General features: G+C 45.6%; 1 protein-coding gene and 1 long non-coding RNA gene across 6 annotated transcripts in view; both read right to left on the reverse strand.

Moving 5' to 3' along the window:
• Positions 1 to 15,492, reverse strand: part of efnb3b (ephrin-B3b) — a 96,161-nt gene that overhangs the window by 75,450 nt on the left and 5,219 nt on the right. Inside the window, exons 3-4 of one of the 5 annotated variants that reach the window (XM_025061385.1) lie at positions 13,616 to 13,714; positions 12,028 to 13,539 (exon numbers count right to left, since the gene is read on the reverse strand). The exons of 1 other annotated variant lie outside the window; for it this stretch is intronic. In XM_025061385.1, the coding sequence (XP_024917153.1) occupies positions 12,028 to 12,179 (152 nt within the window). In that variant the 5' untranslated portion in view covers positions 12,180 to 13,539; positions 13,616 to 13,714. Of the gene's footprint in view, positions 1 to 12,027; positions 13,715 to 15,492 lie in introns of those variants that run through there. 3 more of the 5 variants (XM_025061380.1, XM_025061387.1, XM_025061374.1) reach the window with 3 other exon arrangements.
• LOC112487919 (uncharacterized) lies at positions 4,470 to 12,021 on the reverse strand. Its single transcript, XR_003051471.1, has 2 exons — positions 11,493 to 12,021; positions 4,470 to 11,391 (listed from the first exon to the last, which is right to left on the reverse strand). It is a non-coding gene; the product is annotated as an uncharacterized LOC112487919 (long non-coding RNA).

The following is a 15,492-nucleotide window of genomic DNA, read 5'->3' on the forward strand; positions in this document are numbered from 1 at the left end:
CTGCTTCACCACCCTCCCTTGGACAGGGTCAAGTGGTACAGGCCAGGTTTCTGTTGTTTTCACACTCTCCTTTCGTGCTCACCCAGGAACCTTGCTTTGTCTCCAGCGTGATTGTCCTCTTTTGCAAATGACACAGCTAGGGGAGGGTGGGGGAGGGTGTTGGTGGGGGACATGGGGGGGGGTTGTGGTAAGCAGCAGGGAGGGTGTACGCAAACCCACGCAGGGCATGTCCACAAGCAGATGCACCCACGCATGACGCACGCCTAACATCCGCAACATCGCGACAGGAGTGAACGCTTCAGAAAAAAAAAAAAACACCTCTATTCATGGTGCAAGGGCAGCGCGAGGGTACAGAAGCACTTAAACAGGACCTTGAATGAATTCTTTTGTCCTAGCTAAGTACTGCCATAATAGAGTTAGCTCACCGATCACAGGAGTGATTAAATTTAAGAGGAAACATAAGGAGAAAGAAAAAGAGATAACTTCAAAAATACAGCTGAATTACAGCACTTACGCATGATAGCAGCCTCTTCTGGCCACGCTGCAGCACAGACGTTAAGACTTGGACGGAGTTAGTTAATGTAAAAGATTTAAAAACGTGTAGCAATGCTACTATGAGCACACACACACACACACACAGACGCACACACATATATATTTCACGGCCACCCAGGACTCCTGATGGTCTGGACCTGAGCTGGAGCAATGGTTTGACTGCGTGTGTGTGTGATGTTTTCGTTTCTTTTTTAGGACTTTCCCAGTTATAATCACTGACCTTGTCAGAACCAGTACTTTGCGCCGAGACCAAAGGCTGGTCCTAATGGGGCAGAACATCAGTTTTTTTTTTTTTTGAGCCTCCAGTTAAGTTTAGAGCTGAGGTGTGAATTACCATTTGGTTTTAAATGAATGTTTGTCATTAACTCGCCAAGGTTAAAGGAGCAGTAACTATTTTGTTATCCTCCTAGAAATGAATAGAATTCAGTGTTCCTGAACAAACTCTGGCCTGGTATGAATATGTTTTTGTAGGACTGACACGCTCTCCTAATAACCTGAGACCACACAGCTGGGGGGGGAGGGGGGAGGGGTTATCAGGTCAGCTGTACGGAAACACAGATGTCTACACTCAGGTCCTCCCAACAAGGTACGGGGGCGACCATTATTGGTCACAGTGACCCACAGCCGTGCCAGTCATCCATCAACCCATAAACCAAAGAACACAGGAGAGACACCGTCTCCAAAGGCAGCCTTTTGTCCCCCCACAGCACCCCCTACCATCACACTAGCATTCTTCTGGCTTTATTTTCTTAGTGGGGAGAAAAAAAAGAGGAGAAAGAGAAAAAGGTCATGAAGAGAAGAAAGAAGAGAAGGTCCCCCACTCTCTAATGGCTGGGGGACCTGAGACGCAGCTGCCGAAGAAGAAAGAGGAGAAAGATTGATAAACAACGAGAGAAGGACAAAAACAACAAATATATTTGGAAGGCAGGTTAGCAGGCAGGGTGGCTGGTGGAGAACTGCTCCCTGATTTCCAGAAGAATTTAGTGGGTGTGGTAATTTCTCATGCAAGTGTGTGTGTGAGCATGTGTGTGAAGGCCAGGCTCTGGTTCAGCGTCATTCCCAAATTACTTCGACACCCCAGTGATAGGCAATCATGATTATTCATCCTGTCATCACTACAGAGGAGCCATTTATTGCTGGACGTTGATGAGTGAATGAGGAGAAACTGGAGAGACTGCACATCAAAAACCACCCACAAGGAAGAAGAGACAAAAGAAACTGTTGAAGGGGGGGGGGCAAAGAGCAATTTAAGAAAGAGGAGAGGGAACAGTTTTTGGTGCCTGCCAACTTGCTGTAACATGATAACGCTTCAGATATGTAGCAGGGGAAATTTACACTGGTGGTCAGCCAGGCAGAGTAAAAGAAAAGACAAATGAAAAGGAAGAAGAGGGGGGTAATGAGGAGGGGGGGGGGTGAGGAGCGGACTGGTTTTGCGGACGTCAACGGAGCTACGAGTGCATGTGGGAGAGTTCGAAGCCAGGGAGCCAAGTGCGTGTGAGGGCTTTCCGTGGAAGTGCTGGAAAGGGGAGCTCTTTTGTTCAACTGGGAGCGGAGGGAGGAGCACCGAGGTAAGGGAGGAAAGTGAGGGAGGAAAAGGAGTGGAGGGAAGGAGGGATAAGCTACTGATGGAGAGAGGGGGTTGGCGAGTGTAACTTTGAAGAAATTCTACCCCTCTGCTTGGACTGCCAGCACTGGGGCCAATAACATTTTTCATCTGTGTGTGCATGATTATGTGTGTGTACATAAGCGCTGCGCGGTGCACACGCATGCACCCTGGCAAGTGTGTACCAAGTGTGTGTTTGTGTTAGCACTGAATGCATTAGACAAAGGCAAGTCATAAAAACAGCTCAGGTCATCGCCGGACTGAAGATGGAAAAACGCGCGGCCTGGTGCAGCGCGGGGCCGCAGAGGTCCTGACGATGGCATGCGGACAGGGCAGCGACCCCCTACTTTAATCTTACCATGAACAACGTGATCTTGTTCCAGTTACTCTGAGACAACAAAGCACAGCGCTGCGATCCATATGCTGCCCGGAATGTTTGAAGGCAGCTTATTTATGTATAAACCTATATCCTCACTTCAGGATGAAATACTATTGGCTCCACATTACACCCCCGCCCCCACAAACCTCCCCCCGTACACCCACCTCCAAGGTTGGACGGCCTTGTTTTAATTTGACAACCATGAAGTTTCCAGCTTTTCAAAAAGGGGTCACGAACCCAGGAAGTTGGGAGAACTTTGGCTAAAGCCAAAGTGACACTGTGTTACTTTTATCTCAAAGAATTAACATTTTATCTTGGAGCTCCAATAACAAGTCTGCTCACAATGACCTGTGCTGCTGCCCCCCCCACACACACACACACACGGTACAAGAGGCTAATGTGAGGTCCCTATACATATGTGTGAATGTATAAAACTGAGCCGCTCTGCTGACTTTATGACGCTAACTTTACATTTTATGCTCCTCCTCTGCTTCCTCTGTTACTTACACTTACTATTATCCTTTAATTGCCACTTGTGGGCACACTAAACACTAAACCGACTGTATTTGTGGCCTGTAGTATTTGTTTTTTCCGTCTCTCAACTAGAGCTTGTAATTTCCATTTATGCAGCTATTACTATAGTAAGTATTACTGTAGGTTATGCACACTAACAGCATGAAGTATTGGGAAACTGTTTTTTCGAAGGTACGGTGACATAAAACTTTTTCAAGTCAAGTTTTGTGAAAGTTCAAAAAATTTTGCTCCTCCTGAAACCAAACTGTCCAGCTCATTTTTTTTCTTCAGCTTCCAATCTTTATGTTGGCTTTGATTCCTGAGAAATGAGCTCAGGTTGGTGCCCAACCACCAAAAGTCCTTACATTGAAATGCTGGAAACACTTCAGACAGTACGAATCCATCAAACCAGTATGGACAGTGTGTAGGGTTTTCTTATCCAACGCTTAAAAAAAAAAAGTTTAAAAACTAGTCAAATTGTCAAACAGTTGCTCTGTGACTGAAACCAATACTACAGTATTCTCATATAATATATGTACACATACAACTGCACCCCCGCTGTGTATTTAGATAACTTTTCATAGGCCGCACGTACAGCGAGTTAGCCAGGGCCATGAACAATGTGGTTTATATCAGTCTATTTCTTCCACGCTAATCTTGCACGTCCATCCTACTTAAATTATATTTAACGCAGAGCCCAGGAAATGGAGCATGATTTTTTCCTGCTCTCTCGGCCAAGGTCAGTTTCCCCGTGGACTTCAACAACGGTGGCTAATGCCAAAGCCAGATGGCCTGTTTTTACTGTACACTCTTTTAACTCCTAATTAGAATGCATATGAGCGTGCACGCACTCACACGCACACACAATCATCTGAGAAGAAAGCGTGAAAGCCTGCAAATATAATCAAGGTGCTTGGAACTGGGGGAGAGCAGTGTTACGACGGATCGGAGGTAAAGAGGCAGCCCCGTGTGGTCAGATCAGGTAGTGAATGTATTGGCTCATACGCACAAGCCCAGTTTCGTGTTGACTGGTTGTTGCTGCGGCGAGCCAGAGCAGGACATGGCTCCCTAACAAAGCCTCTTAGTATTGGAATCATCTTTAAACTAATGTAAGTCAGTGGCTGAAGATTATCTCAAAGCCTGGTCGCTACAGAGTCGGAGGTCTCGGCCTGGTCCACACTGCAGAGACCGAACACTGAGCGCAGCAGTCAGAGGAGCAACGCTCCCTCCAAACACTCCCCACACAAATAAAAGCAATGTATCATTTTGTAGCTGAGCAGTGAGATAGTTTGCCCTGCTTTGTTAGCGGGCTCTTTGCAGGCAGGGTGATTCATGTATGCACCACTTTAGCCGCTCCGTGTGTTTCTACAAATCTCTTGAGAAAAGCTTCTTATGCCAGGAATATAAATGCAACAGGAGTTTTTTTTTAAAGAAAATCTACCCAAAAAGCCCAGCTACTGGCTGGGAGTCTGGCATTTCTAAGTCTAAAATTGTTGTTTTGACGATGTATTTTTGCTATTTCTGTCGGGACTTAACGGAGGTTTAATTCCTACTATGTGGCATGGAATACAGGGAAATCATCCCTGTGAGGGTTTGGAGTCGGAATCAAAGAGGAGAGACTGACCGGCAATCATAGAGGAGAAAATCCATCAAAGAGAAAACAGTTATCATTGGAATCTCTTGACAGACCAGAAGTCAGTTTAGCAGAGCGAGAAACAGCGTGGTCTAAACCAGGGGTCTGTAGCTCTATTTCACCAACCAATAAAACTCGCATAAGTCAGGCAAAAACACTTCAACCATTCAAACGATGGAAGTAAAGCAGTGTTGACAGTTTGTTGTTGGGCCACAGGAAAATACGCCAACAATATTCATATAGAGTTAGTATGCAATACACAGCATGCTCCACTCACTACATCCCCAACAGTGAACTGAGGTTAAAAAAAAAAAAAAAATCAGCCATTAGCAAGCAACAAAAAAATAAACCTGGGTAAATCTTGATTTTTGTGATTTTATAATTTATCGTACCGTTTAATTTGATACACTGATCTGGTTAATCTGGTGCTAATTTGGAGCCAATGAACCAAATGTTGCCCAGGAGCCACAGGTTGAACACCACTGGTACAATCCAATACATTAGTAAATTAGAGTTAACAACACAAAATTATTCAAATGTTAATCCACATGAGCCGCTAATGAAACTTTTCTAATGGTATTCCTGTCACATGTTCCAGCACGGAGTCTGTCTCTAAATGACATCCACTGCAGATTGAATTTAACAGCTTATCTACAGCGTATAATAACATTATCAATTGTTAAGAATGTGCGAGGGCCGAGCTAACAAACGGTAACAAAATAAACATAACACCATACATTCCTCCACAGTGGCTGTATTCTATTTTCCTCGCTTTTCACATCATTTTAATGCAGGAAATAAAAGAATGGACAGTGGAGTAGGACAAAAGATGCGTTCAGAGGAAAAGAAAAAAACAAATTATAAACCTTCCTGGAGGCTAAAGACAGTTCCTCCACAGCAACCGAGTGGAACTTTTATTTAAAGGCATCGATTTAGCTATTGGCAATCTACATCAATCAAAACAATGCTCTGCTCTCTCTTGGCATCATTTCTGCCTTTGTGGGGTCTGCATACTGGGTCTCAGATTTTTGTGCAGTATTTTTTTTTATTAAATGCAGTAAATAAATAGAAGAGGAAACAGCTGCCAGTCTCCTAATCCCTTTGAGTCATTCAAAGAACTCCTTCTGCCTCGAAAATAAAACTCAGTGAATTCCTTAAGAACTTACCAGGTTTGGTGTCGGACCTCGGCGTGATAAATATTATGGGACATGTCAGTAATGAGGAATGAGGGCCGGCTCTGTTGTATGTGAGCAGGAAGCAGCTCGTCATGGTCGTGACCTACAGCTCATCAGTCACTCACCGTGACTGCGCCGCATCAACTTTTGCCAGTACCACTGTCAAAGCCCGGCCCCCGATCCTGAAACCATCCATCTCTCTTTTAACTCTTTTTGCCACACCGGCTTTCTTTTCTTTGTTTTGTTTTTCTTCTCTGAGCCCTCTTCCTCCTTTTACTCTCTATCTTCTCTTCATCGCACTTTGACAACACACACCTTTTCTCTCACTCCCAACCGTCAAAGGTGTTTGCCAGAACTTCAGCCGTGACAGGACGCAGCTGTCCATCAGCAGGGCCCTTCATTTGTCTCTCTTGCGAGAACTCGCTACGTATTTCACATTTAGCTTGGACCGTGTCCAGTCGAAGCTGTGCGCTGACGTCCACTGGCAGACAGTAAGAGACGAATAAAGAATTAAAATCATCGTTCACCGTGGTCTTAAGTGACAGCAGGCAACGACTGTTTCTGGAACTGTTTCTAAATGTTTGACTTGGGTTTCGCATGTTGAAGTTGTCCTCGGTTGTGTGTGCTGCGCAAAGAACACGTCAATTGGACATCAGCTTCAGGGGCTCACACACAAAGAGTGAAAATTCTCATTTTTCACTTCTCACTTGTTGGATTTAGTTCTCCGCTATAAGTGTTTTATTTTTTGGACATTGGAAAATATCTGCAAATATTTTGGCACGTGTTGACTCGCTGTGGAAACGGAGGGAAATAATCTTATTACACTGGCATGTTTGTTCATTTGTTTTGAGAAAATAAGATTTTTTTTTTTTTACTCTATTGCAGGCTCAATATGTTTGGGTTGGAAGGCTTTGTTTTTCAGTGCAAGTTAACATGACATACACACAACAGCCTAGGGCCTGGGAATCTTTACACACAGTTTTAGTATTCCAGGCACACAAACACATACCAGCACATACTCTGTTGCAAACCAAATTATACACACACACACACACAAAATGACAACCGCCTCAACTCTCTCCTACTGCGATTTCCATTTAGCTGGAAGAATGCCGACACCGCTATAGCTGCTGCAAAATGAGGCTAACCCCAGAGCTGTGGGCCTGATACTGGGCTCCAAGACCAGAGGGCGAGTCAAGACAGGAAAGAGAGGATGATGAGCATGGGTCCAGAAGTTGCACCGATGTTACGCACCTCCGCAGCTACCAAAGGCCGCACACACTATTTTTTTTTTTTTTAACCGGCTGACCCACCACAACAGTCGGCTTCTCTGTGTCACCCGGGGGGGAGGAGAGATTGACCTGGCCCAGTCCAAATGCTGCCAGGAGGATTGGATGATCCTGCTTAGGCAGGGTGTGCTGTGAAGCAATCTAATGAGACACCAATGTGTGTGTGTTGGCTGGCTTTTTGCTAAGGGGCTCTGGGTTCAGCCACCCAGGGCAATCTGCCCAGTGATGCTGGGACACATGTGACCCCTTCAGACCTGAGACCTGGATTACAATCACAACCACCACCGCTGTGAATGTGTGCATTGTGTGCGCATATGCGTGCGAGCACGCAGTCCCGGGGACAAAAATAAAAAAAAATAAAATGACTCACTTGTGTGCGCCTTCCAACTGTGTAAACCCGCCACACACTTTTAATCTTTTTCACCGTAATAATCAACGCTTTAAACCAATACCAAAATCCCAAAGTCACTTCTAAAGCCCCGGGGAGTGAGGAAGTAAATTAGTTCTTTAGCCAAGCCCAGCATATTTACAACGCCGCTTTATAGCTGTTATGATGTTGATGAATGCACACTGGCCCTGCCAAATAAACTTATAATCGAGTGATAAAATAATGAATGAATTCCGGGTGGAACAACAGCCCGTGACGCCTGCCAATTTCCTCATCTGTGTGCATGTGTGTGCGTGTGCGTGCACATCTGGCCTCCTCTGTTTACTGTCTGCTAGTAGCAAATGTGTGTTTTCAATGCTCACTTGCACATGCAGCAGAGGAGATACATTAGGCCCACACACCCTTTACACACGTGTTGGACAGAGCTGGGAGGGGAGGTCGAGCCCCCCGAGGCTCATTTCTGTGTCCGTGTGCAGACATCTGTTGAGAATGTGCCTTCGGAATAGACCTGTCTGTTCACATGTCTATATTTTCAACGCTGCAGCTGCATACCTGTGTCGATCTGCCAATGGGAAGGAAGGAAAGGAACAAAGGAAGGGAAGCAAATAAGCAAAAAGAGAGGGGGGGTAGGATATTGGGACACAGGGAAAACAAAAACGTAAGAAAGAACGCAAGAAGGAGAAGAAGTGCACCCTCTGGTCGAGTCCTTTCTCTGGCCTTTCCCATTCTGCCACATCAGCTGAAACCTCCGTTCACAGCTCCTGTTGCTCTCAGCTCGTAAACTTACACACACAGGACTGAAGAAAAAGAAACACAGAGGGTCGGGAGGGCAATATGGTTTATATTCTGAACTCTCTCTCGCTCTCTACCAATGTTCTTTAACCACTAGAATTCAAAAACATCTAAATGACCTACTCACTGGTTATTCTCTGATCATTTGCCAAACGGACACATTCATTCTCGAGCAACATATACCTTCAAAAAAATAATGCAGAGTACATACATTATTCATGCAAACCTGTGATTCAGGTGGATTTCACCCCAGTGAAACCGGGAGCGGTGTTTCACACCAACAAAACAAGTCGTAAACGCATGTTGAAATGTGTGGCACCCCCCGTTTGACCTACTAACACTTATTCCTCTCCGCACGCTCACTCCCAGAAAGCTTCAGAAAAACACATCTTCACTGACTTTCTTTAGATTTATTTCGGTCTTTTTCTCCTTTGTCGTGGTCCAACACTTAGCTGGGTGAAGTAGTCTTTTATCTGGCGCCAATTAGCGGGCGGTTAATGAATTATTGAGAAACAGGAAAGAGGGGGGGATTAAAGTTTAATGCAGATCTTAGGGGGAATAGTTGTATTACAAGTCACTGCAAGTCACAGAGCGGGGGAGACGCCCACCCTCAGCAGCCGTTTACAATAATCCACAGCCGTTTACTGGAGTATAGTGAGAGAGGAAAACACAGAGGAGGAGAGAACGGCGAGGGAGGGGCGAGTGGAAGGATTCTGGCCTTAAGAAAAGACACTGAAATCAAACTTGCAAAAGTGCCAACAACTACAAAACTCCATATGCTGCGATTAGAGGAGTGACCACAGCCAACATTCTCTCCAACGTACTTCATTTTCTGTTTTTTTGCAATTGTGTGGCCCACCAAGATAAACTGCAGCGTCATCAGCAAAGATTGGGTCACCCGTCACTCCGACAGTCACCCCACCCCACCCCTCGCGCTCTTCCAAACTCGTGAGTGGTAATTCAAGGTTCGATTGTTCATTAGAGCGGCCATGTAAGGCCAATAATGGGAGATGCTGAGATAAGGATAATGTAATTCTTTTGGGTTGGGGGTGGGGGGATACGGGAGTTGCTCTCCCCAAGGTGACTGTTCTGGTTCAGTTCCCTTCTCCTCGAGCACAACCTGTATTGGCACTCCAGTCTTAACTGCTATTGATTTACTTAGGGTTAGGACAGGATCCCCCCCCCCCATCTGTTTCTCACTCACCCCCGGGCACCTGCCTCCTGTTTAAGTTCCTGCCTGACCACCTCTGTGTCTTCTCTTTCAGGCTGTAGTTATTTCCACTGATGGAGGAGTCGATAAAAAGGTCGGAGGAGTTGATTAAAGCGTCTGCTGACTACAAGAGTGCAAATAAGATGTGGGGTGTTTTACTTTCTTATGTCGTTTTATGCATTTTCTTTTTGCAGGAGTGAAATAAAAGCCTGGGATGACCTGACCTCGGTCAGGCTTAGCACATCTTTGGATGCAGCTGAAGCTACGGCAGGGCAATAATTAGTGGCGAGATGTGACACATGATTTCAATTTGCCGCGTCTCTTCACAGCGTTGGAGGGAAGAGGGTGAGGGCGCAGAGGCAGATGGGTAAAAAGAGGGAAAACAGAGCAGAGGATTTGCTCACGGAGGTGGAAGGACGCGTGGGAGGAGGTTGAGAGACTGTGCAGGTGAAAAGTCCAAACTTCAAAGTGGGGCGTCCATTAAAGGTCCCGAGGTTAACAATGTGACACTGTGCGTGCTTCACAGGCAAGTTGTGAACCGTACATGCTCGACCCGCACCTCGCTGATACAGATGCATACTTTCCACCTCAGATCTTTACTGCAAACCAGATGTGCGTGGGCTCAAGACACTTGGACAAGCATGTTTCAGACGACTTATTTCAGCCAACAGTCAAACCCTGTTTCGTCCAGAGGCTGCTGAGGCACAAGGACCGTGCAGCACACAGAGAATGCGTAAACAGAAATGTGTAAAAGCCCGGAACATAAAGCAGAGGGATGACTAAGCTGATTAAATATGAACGCTTTGCTTCATGAACCAACTTTGAGCTTCTACAATGTATGTATAGTATTTCTCTGTCAAAGCCACATCCCCTCCAATTGCCTGCCAGGCCTGTGGGCCAAGCCCTGACACCCACCCACCGCTAAACTCTATCAGCAGACAATGGTGTGGAATCACCTGTAAGGCCTCAAAAGCTGGGGCTGTTAGCTTCTCAGTGGAAATTACCCTCCCATGTCCTACTCCCCAGTGGGCGAATCCACCCACTGGTGACAATAAGCCCTCATTAAGGGCTTCATGCCTGGCTCCACGGCAGGGGCCCACGACTGTCCCATCAGTCGGAGAGGGGAAATACTAGGCAGGCCATAGCCTGGAGGGTCATCACGGACACGTTAAAAGCTGTTGACCTGGATGAGACCCGGACATGGGGGGCAGGAAGTGCTTAGCTGCGGGAAATAAGCTTGCATTTTTTTGAAAGAAATGATCAATATTTGGCAGATGAGTGGATCAAATGTAATTAGCATTTGGTGTTTATATAAAATACATAAAAATAGGTTTGTCCTAATTGGTATTTAGACAACGTGAAAATTATAAGTATTAGGTTATTTTATTTATTTAATTATATATTTGAAGTATTTATTCATTTGTATTACTACAAATGTGTTCTTTTTAATTTTTTTAAAATTATTTATCAACTGACTAGCTGCTCTCTTGAATGCTAAAGTATGAGATTAAGCTGGGGTTTTTTTTTTCAGAATTGATTTGTTTTATTTAAAGATATATCACTCAAGCCTGTAAATAGATTTTTAAAGAGGATTTGCCATTGCTTTACCGACTTTGTTTTTGGTTATTCATGTACATTTTAAAAGCAGTAAGAAACATGAAGCTAGCTTACAAAGACAACTCTGGTTCCGTCACTTGGAAAACTGTATTTTAATCAAATTTCAACTCAAAATACCATTGATATATTTCGTACTACTGCCACATCACAGGGAGTTTTCACAAAATCCCAGTCCTAGTTCTCAGACAGGCCAGCAGGGTTGCTGTCAATAAAATCCATCTCTGCTGCACACACACACTGATCCGATTCAGGGAGAGGGAGAATTGGCAGTGTTAGCCAAGTGGTGTCAGCCATTAAGGCCAAACAGCCCAGAGGTGTTTAAAATGACATTTCCTCACCTGACACCTTCTGCCGAGGAATAGAAGAAGAGGAAGAACAAATGCAAATGAGCAGTGCAGGTGGAGTGGACACACCGTGGGTTTGAGAGGCCCCAGGGCCAGGGCCTGGGATTCAATCAAGGTCATTCAGCAGTAATTATGAGCAGTAGGGAGGCAGACCCTGGACCGTATTATAGGACACAGAGGCGAGACTTCCAGCTCCAGAAACTTTTGCAGAACTACAGGGCGATTATCCAGAATAATCAAACTCAGACCAGCTGTGGAGGGAGCACAGCAGCCAGGTGTACACATTTATCAAATCACACCAGGAGCAAATCATTTGGCTAAGTAAAGGTATTATTAATAATAAATCAATATACTGGAACTGCTTAAGTCTGTTGCATTATAGATCTTTACCCTTTTTTTTATAGAGCAGTATTTCAACCGTATACTATCACTGCCCTGGAGAGAAAAACCTAGTTCACATTTCCAATTGTAATTGTTCCAGCACGCACGTGCAGCTGAACAACCAGTAAAACCACAGAAGCGCCTTTACCTTTCGTTTAAGGAATTCCAGTAGATGGGCTCCATGTTGCTGGCCGTCGTTCCCAGTAAATCCAGTAAGAATACCAACAGGATTCCGAATCCATTCCCATTTCCCCGACTCGCCATGTCACCCCCGACTCCCTGCAGCAAGTGTAGCCCCATGTAACCAAAAAAAACAAAAATAAAAACGGAAAGCCGTATATTTTATAGTTTCAGCCGCTGCTGCTGTTGCGCAGAGACTCTAAAAACAACTACGGTTGGAGCAGCGCCGGATCAGGCTGAAGGTAGAGGCTCAGACTGTGGGGAGATGTGCCAACAGAAGTCCACTGCCGTTCGGATGCAAATTCACGGTTGTTTGTTTGGATTTGTTTTTTGTTTTTTCTCAAAGTCAAGACAGAGAAAACACGCACTCAGAAACTTGGTCGATCGGCGCGTCTCGGCTTCTCTGCGCGTCCTCGGCCGTGGCTACTTCAGTGTGAACTCCATGACTCGACACCGACTCAATTCGTCTCTAGTCCTCCTTTTGGGCACACAATTAACTCCACCGAATTCAAATTGGTGAAAAGGTGTCGCCTCGCAGCAGCTATTTCTGTCGCCTCTCGGTGCGCCCTAATTGTCTTTGGTCGAACAATGTCCCCTTGTTTACTGAGCCCACTTTGCGTGATTTCTCTCCCAGGACCTTGTTTTCTCTCCAGATCCACGTCCCAACATATCAGGCTGGACTCAGTGGCTTTATTGTCCGTCAGTCGGATGAAAACACTGTGCGTTGTTTTGGTTGTTTTCTTTTTCAAAAAATCACCGATTTGGGTCTCGTCCACAGCCCCATCCTCATGAAGACATGTTGATGCTCGGTGGACTCAGTCCGCGCGCACTCCCGGTCCTGATTCTCTCTCTTTTTTAAGAACAAGAACACAACTGGCGAATCATCCAATCCTCCAGCAACAGATTGAATAAAATAGAAACAATAGAATAAAATATGTTCCAAACGGATGATAAATCCAAAAATTAATGAGTCACAGCAGAAAGCTAGAAAGGCATCCCCGCTTTAACAATGTCTCACCAAGTCCAATGGGAAACTTGCGGTGAAATTAAAAAAGAAAAAATGCTGATAAAGTCAACGATGGGAGCATCAGAGTCTGCGGGTGAAGGACGCTCCTCTCATGCCGCGCATCATTCGGAGATCTGGACGTGACGCGTCTCCGCCAAAAGAAAGCGCTTCTGTAGTGCTCTCCTCCGTTTCTCCGCTTCACAACCCAACTGCTTTGACTTGCCCTAATGCTCGCAGCACATTGACAGACCCACAGGCTGGTTGGAGTGGAGGAGGAGGAGGAGGTGGAGAAGCGAGAGGAGGAGGGACGCAGGGGACGTGGATGAATGAGGGGGAGCAAAAATCCCCATCCTTTGACTGGCAGGCAGAGAGCGCACCGAGGGAGCGCGGTTCTTCCAGGGTTTTTCGGGTGTGCGGGCACCGTCAGGAGCGCTTTCCTGCACCTCCTCACCGGGTTCTGGAGGAGAACCGGATCTGGACCTCAAGAAGAAGAAGAAGAAGAAGAAGAACCGAGCTCACCAACCACGACTACCATCACCCATCTCCTCACCTTTCTCCTCTCACATCACAGAGCGCCGCTGCCAAACTCTGGAACGGAAGAGCAAGAGCGCCCCCACTCCATGTGCAGGGTATTACACGAGACACTGAACTGAAAAAAAACCCAGCTTCACTGTGACATTGTCAAGTTTTTATATAGAATATCAAATGTTAAGGTTTGTTAGAGGTGTAATGTGGCGGAAGGCAAAGCAAAAGTTCACAGACTCCACGTGACGACGGTGAGTCTGTTTACGAGAGAACTGTTCAAACAATACAATAATGAGGGTAAACAAAAGACCCATGACGTCAGCCATGCATGGTCACTGGACTGGAGTCACCTCATTAGTCTGCAGTTCAGTCTAAACAAAACACAATTCGCTTCTTTCGCCCTGTTCGCGTGTGTGTGTGTGCGTGTGTTAGGATGTGGTACTATCTTACCAGAACACGCAGTACCAGCACTTCAAAGTACTTTCGTTGAGTTTGATGATGTGCAGAACTAAGAAGATGACAGACCCAGCTGAGTGCCACACAAACACACACGCGCACACAGCAGTGTGTATATACTGAATGCCGGGAACACTGATATTTATCAGTCAGCTCGTTCTCTCCCTCCGTCATCCTCTCACCTCAACTCTTCACCATCTTGACTTCGAACGTGAACTGTACAGCCACATCTTAACCCTAAAACTTTTCGCTTTGGTCTCACCTAACATCAACATATCTTTCTTAAAATTACGACTTCGAACCAGGACTAGTCCTTACACCCGGAGAAAGTCACTGAAAAAAACAAAAAAAATGAATGAAAAATAATTCGGAGGCTACCAAAAGTGTAGCTGTATTGCCCCCATGTGGTGGATGCAGGGCATGATCAAAATGACACTCGTGTCATCCGAGTGGAGCTTGATACTGTACGTCCATACATTTGTGCAAATCTGGGCCAGATTAACGATACATTACGGTAATTACTGCCTCATTCGGTACAATTTAGTCTCCTGCTAAAATGCATTAAAATAAAAATAAAAACACGATTATTAAATCGGGATTATGTAAAGTGTTTTTTCTTTAAATGGATAGCCAAGCTTTACTGAAATTACAAATTATAAACACTGTAACGTGAGTGATGGTTCACATACACTGGCAAAAAGATTGTTTACAGGAATAAATTACAAACTCAGTCCAGCCATAACATTCATCCACAGCTTCCAGGACTGTCTCTGGTACTGAAGTGAAGCAGGTTATCATACCTATGAACTACCATAGTCACCGCACAGGTATAAACTGAGCTGTAATATCTTTTTATTGAAAATATTCCCTCAGAAAATAAGAGAAAGGAACAAACCTGCAGCACCACAAACGCCGCCTGCTGCTGTGGCACAGACAGCACAGGAGGAGAAGCAAATAAACGAGAGTGAGACAAACAGAGGTAGAAAAGAAGTTATGGGGGAAGAAGAAAAAAAATCATTCTCCAGAACAACATGCTCCGTACGGGCAAGGATTTGGGCCTAAACCAAGGGTCTTTAGGCTGCGTGATGAATGTGTGAGGGCGACTAGAAGCACGGGCATTCATCCTGTGCTATGAAATTACAGCGTGCTTCCAACAAGAATCCTAATTGCAAGTTATGAGTTCCGAACAAGAAACAAACACAGCTGGGAAGAGGGGGAAAAAACCAAGGCGGGAGAGAGGGAAAATGGAGAGCAGAGATGTAGCCGCTTCTGCCGTGACCTGCGGAGACCTCGGCGGGACACATGACAGAGCTAAACGTAGTGGGGAAAGGCAGACTGCTTTACAAACAACGGCGGTTCAGAGGTGAGGCTGGCACCGACAACGACAGTCCTGCCCCGTCGGGAAATCTATGTGGACGCTCTTGTGGCTCTGGCTGTGTGCTGAGA

Source organism: Cynoglossus semilaevis, chromosome 1 (genome assembly GCF_000523025.1).
Source record: "Cynoglossus semilaevis isolate Cse_v1.0 chromosome 1, Cse_v1.0, whole genome shotgun sequence".
Classification (NCBI taxonomy): Eukaryota; Metazoa; Chordata; class Actinopteri; order Pleuronectiformes; family Cynoglossidae; genus Cynoglossus; species Cynoglossus semilaevis.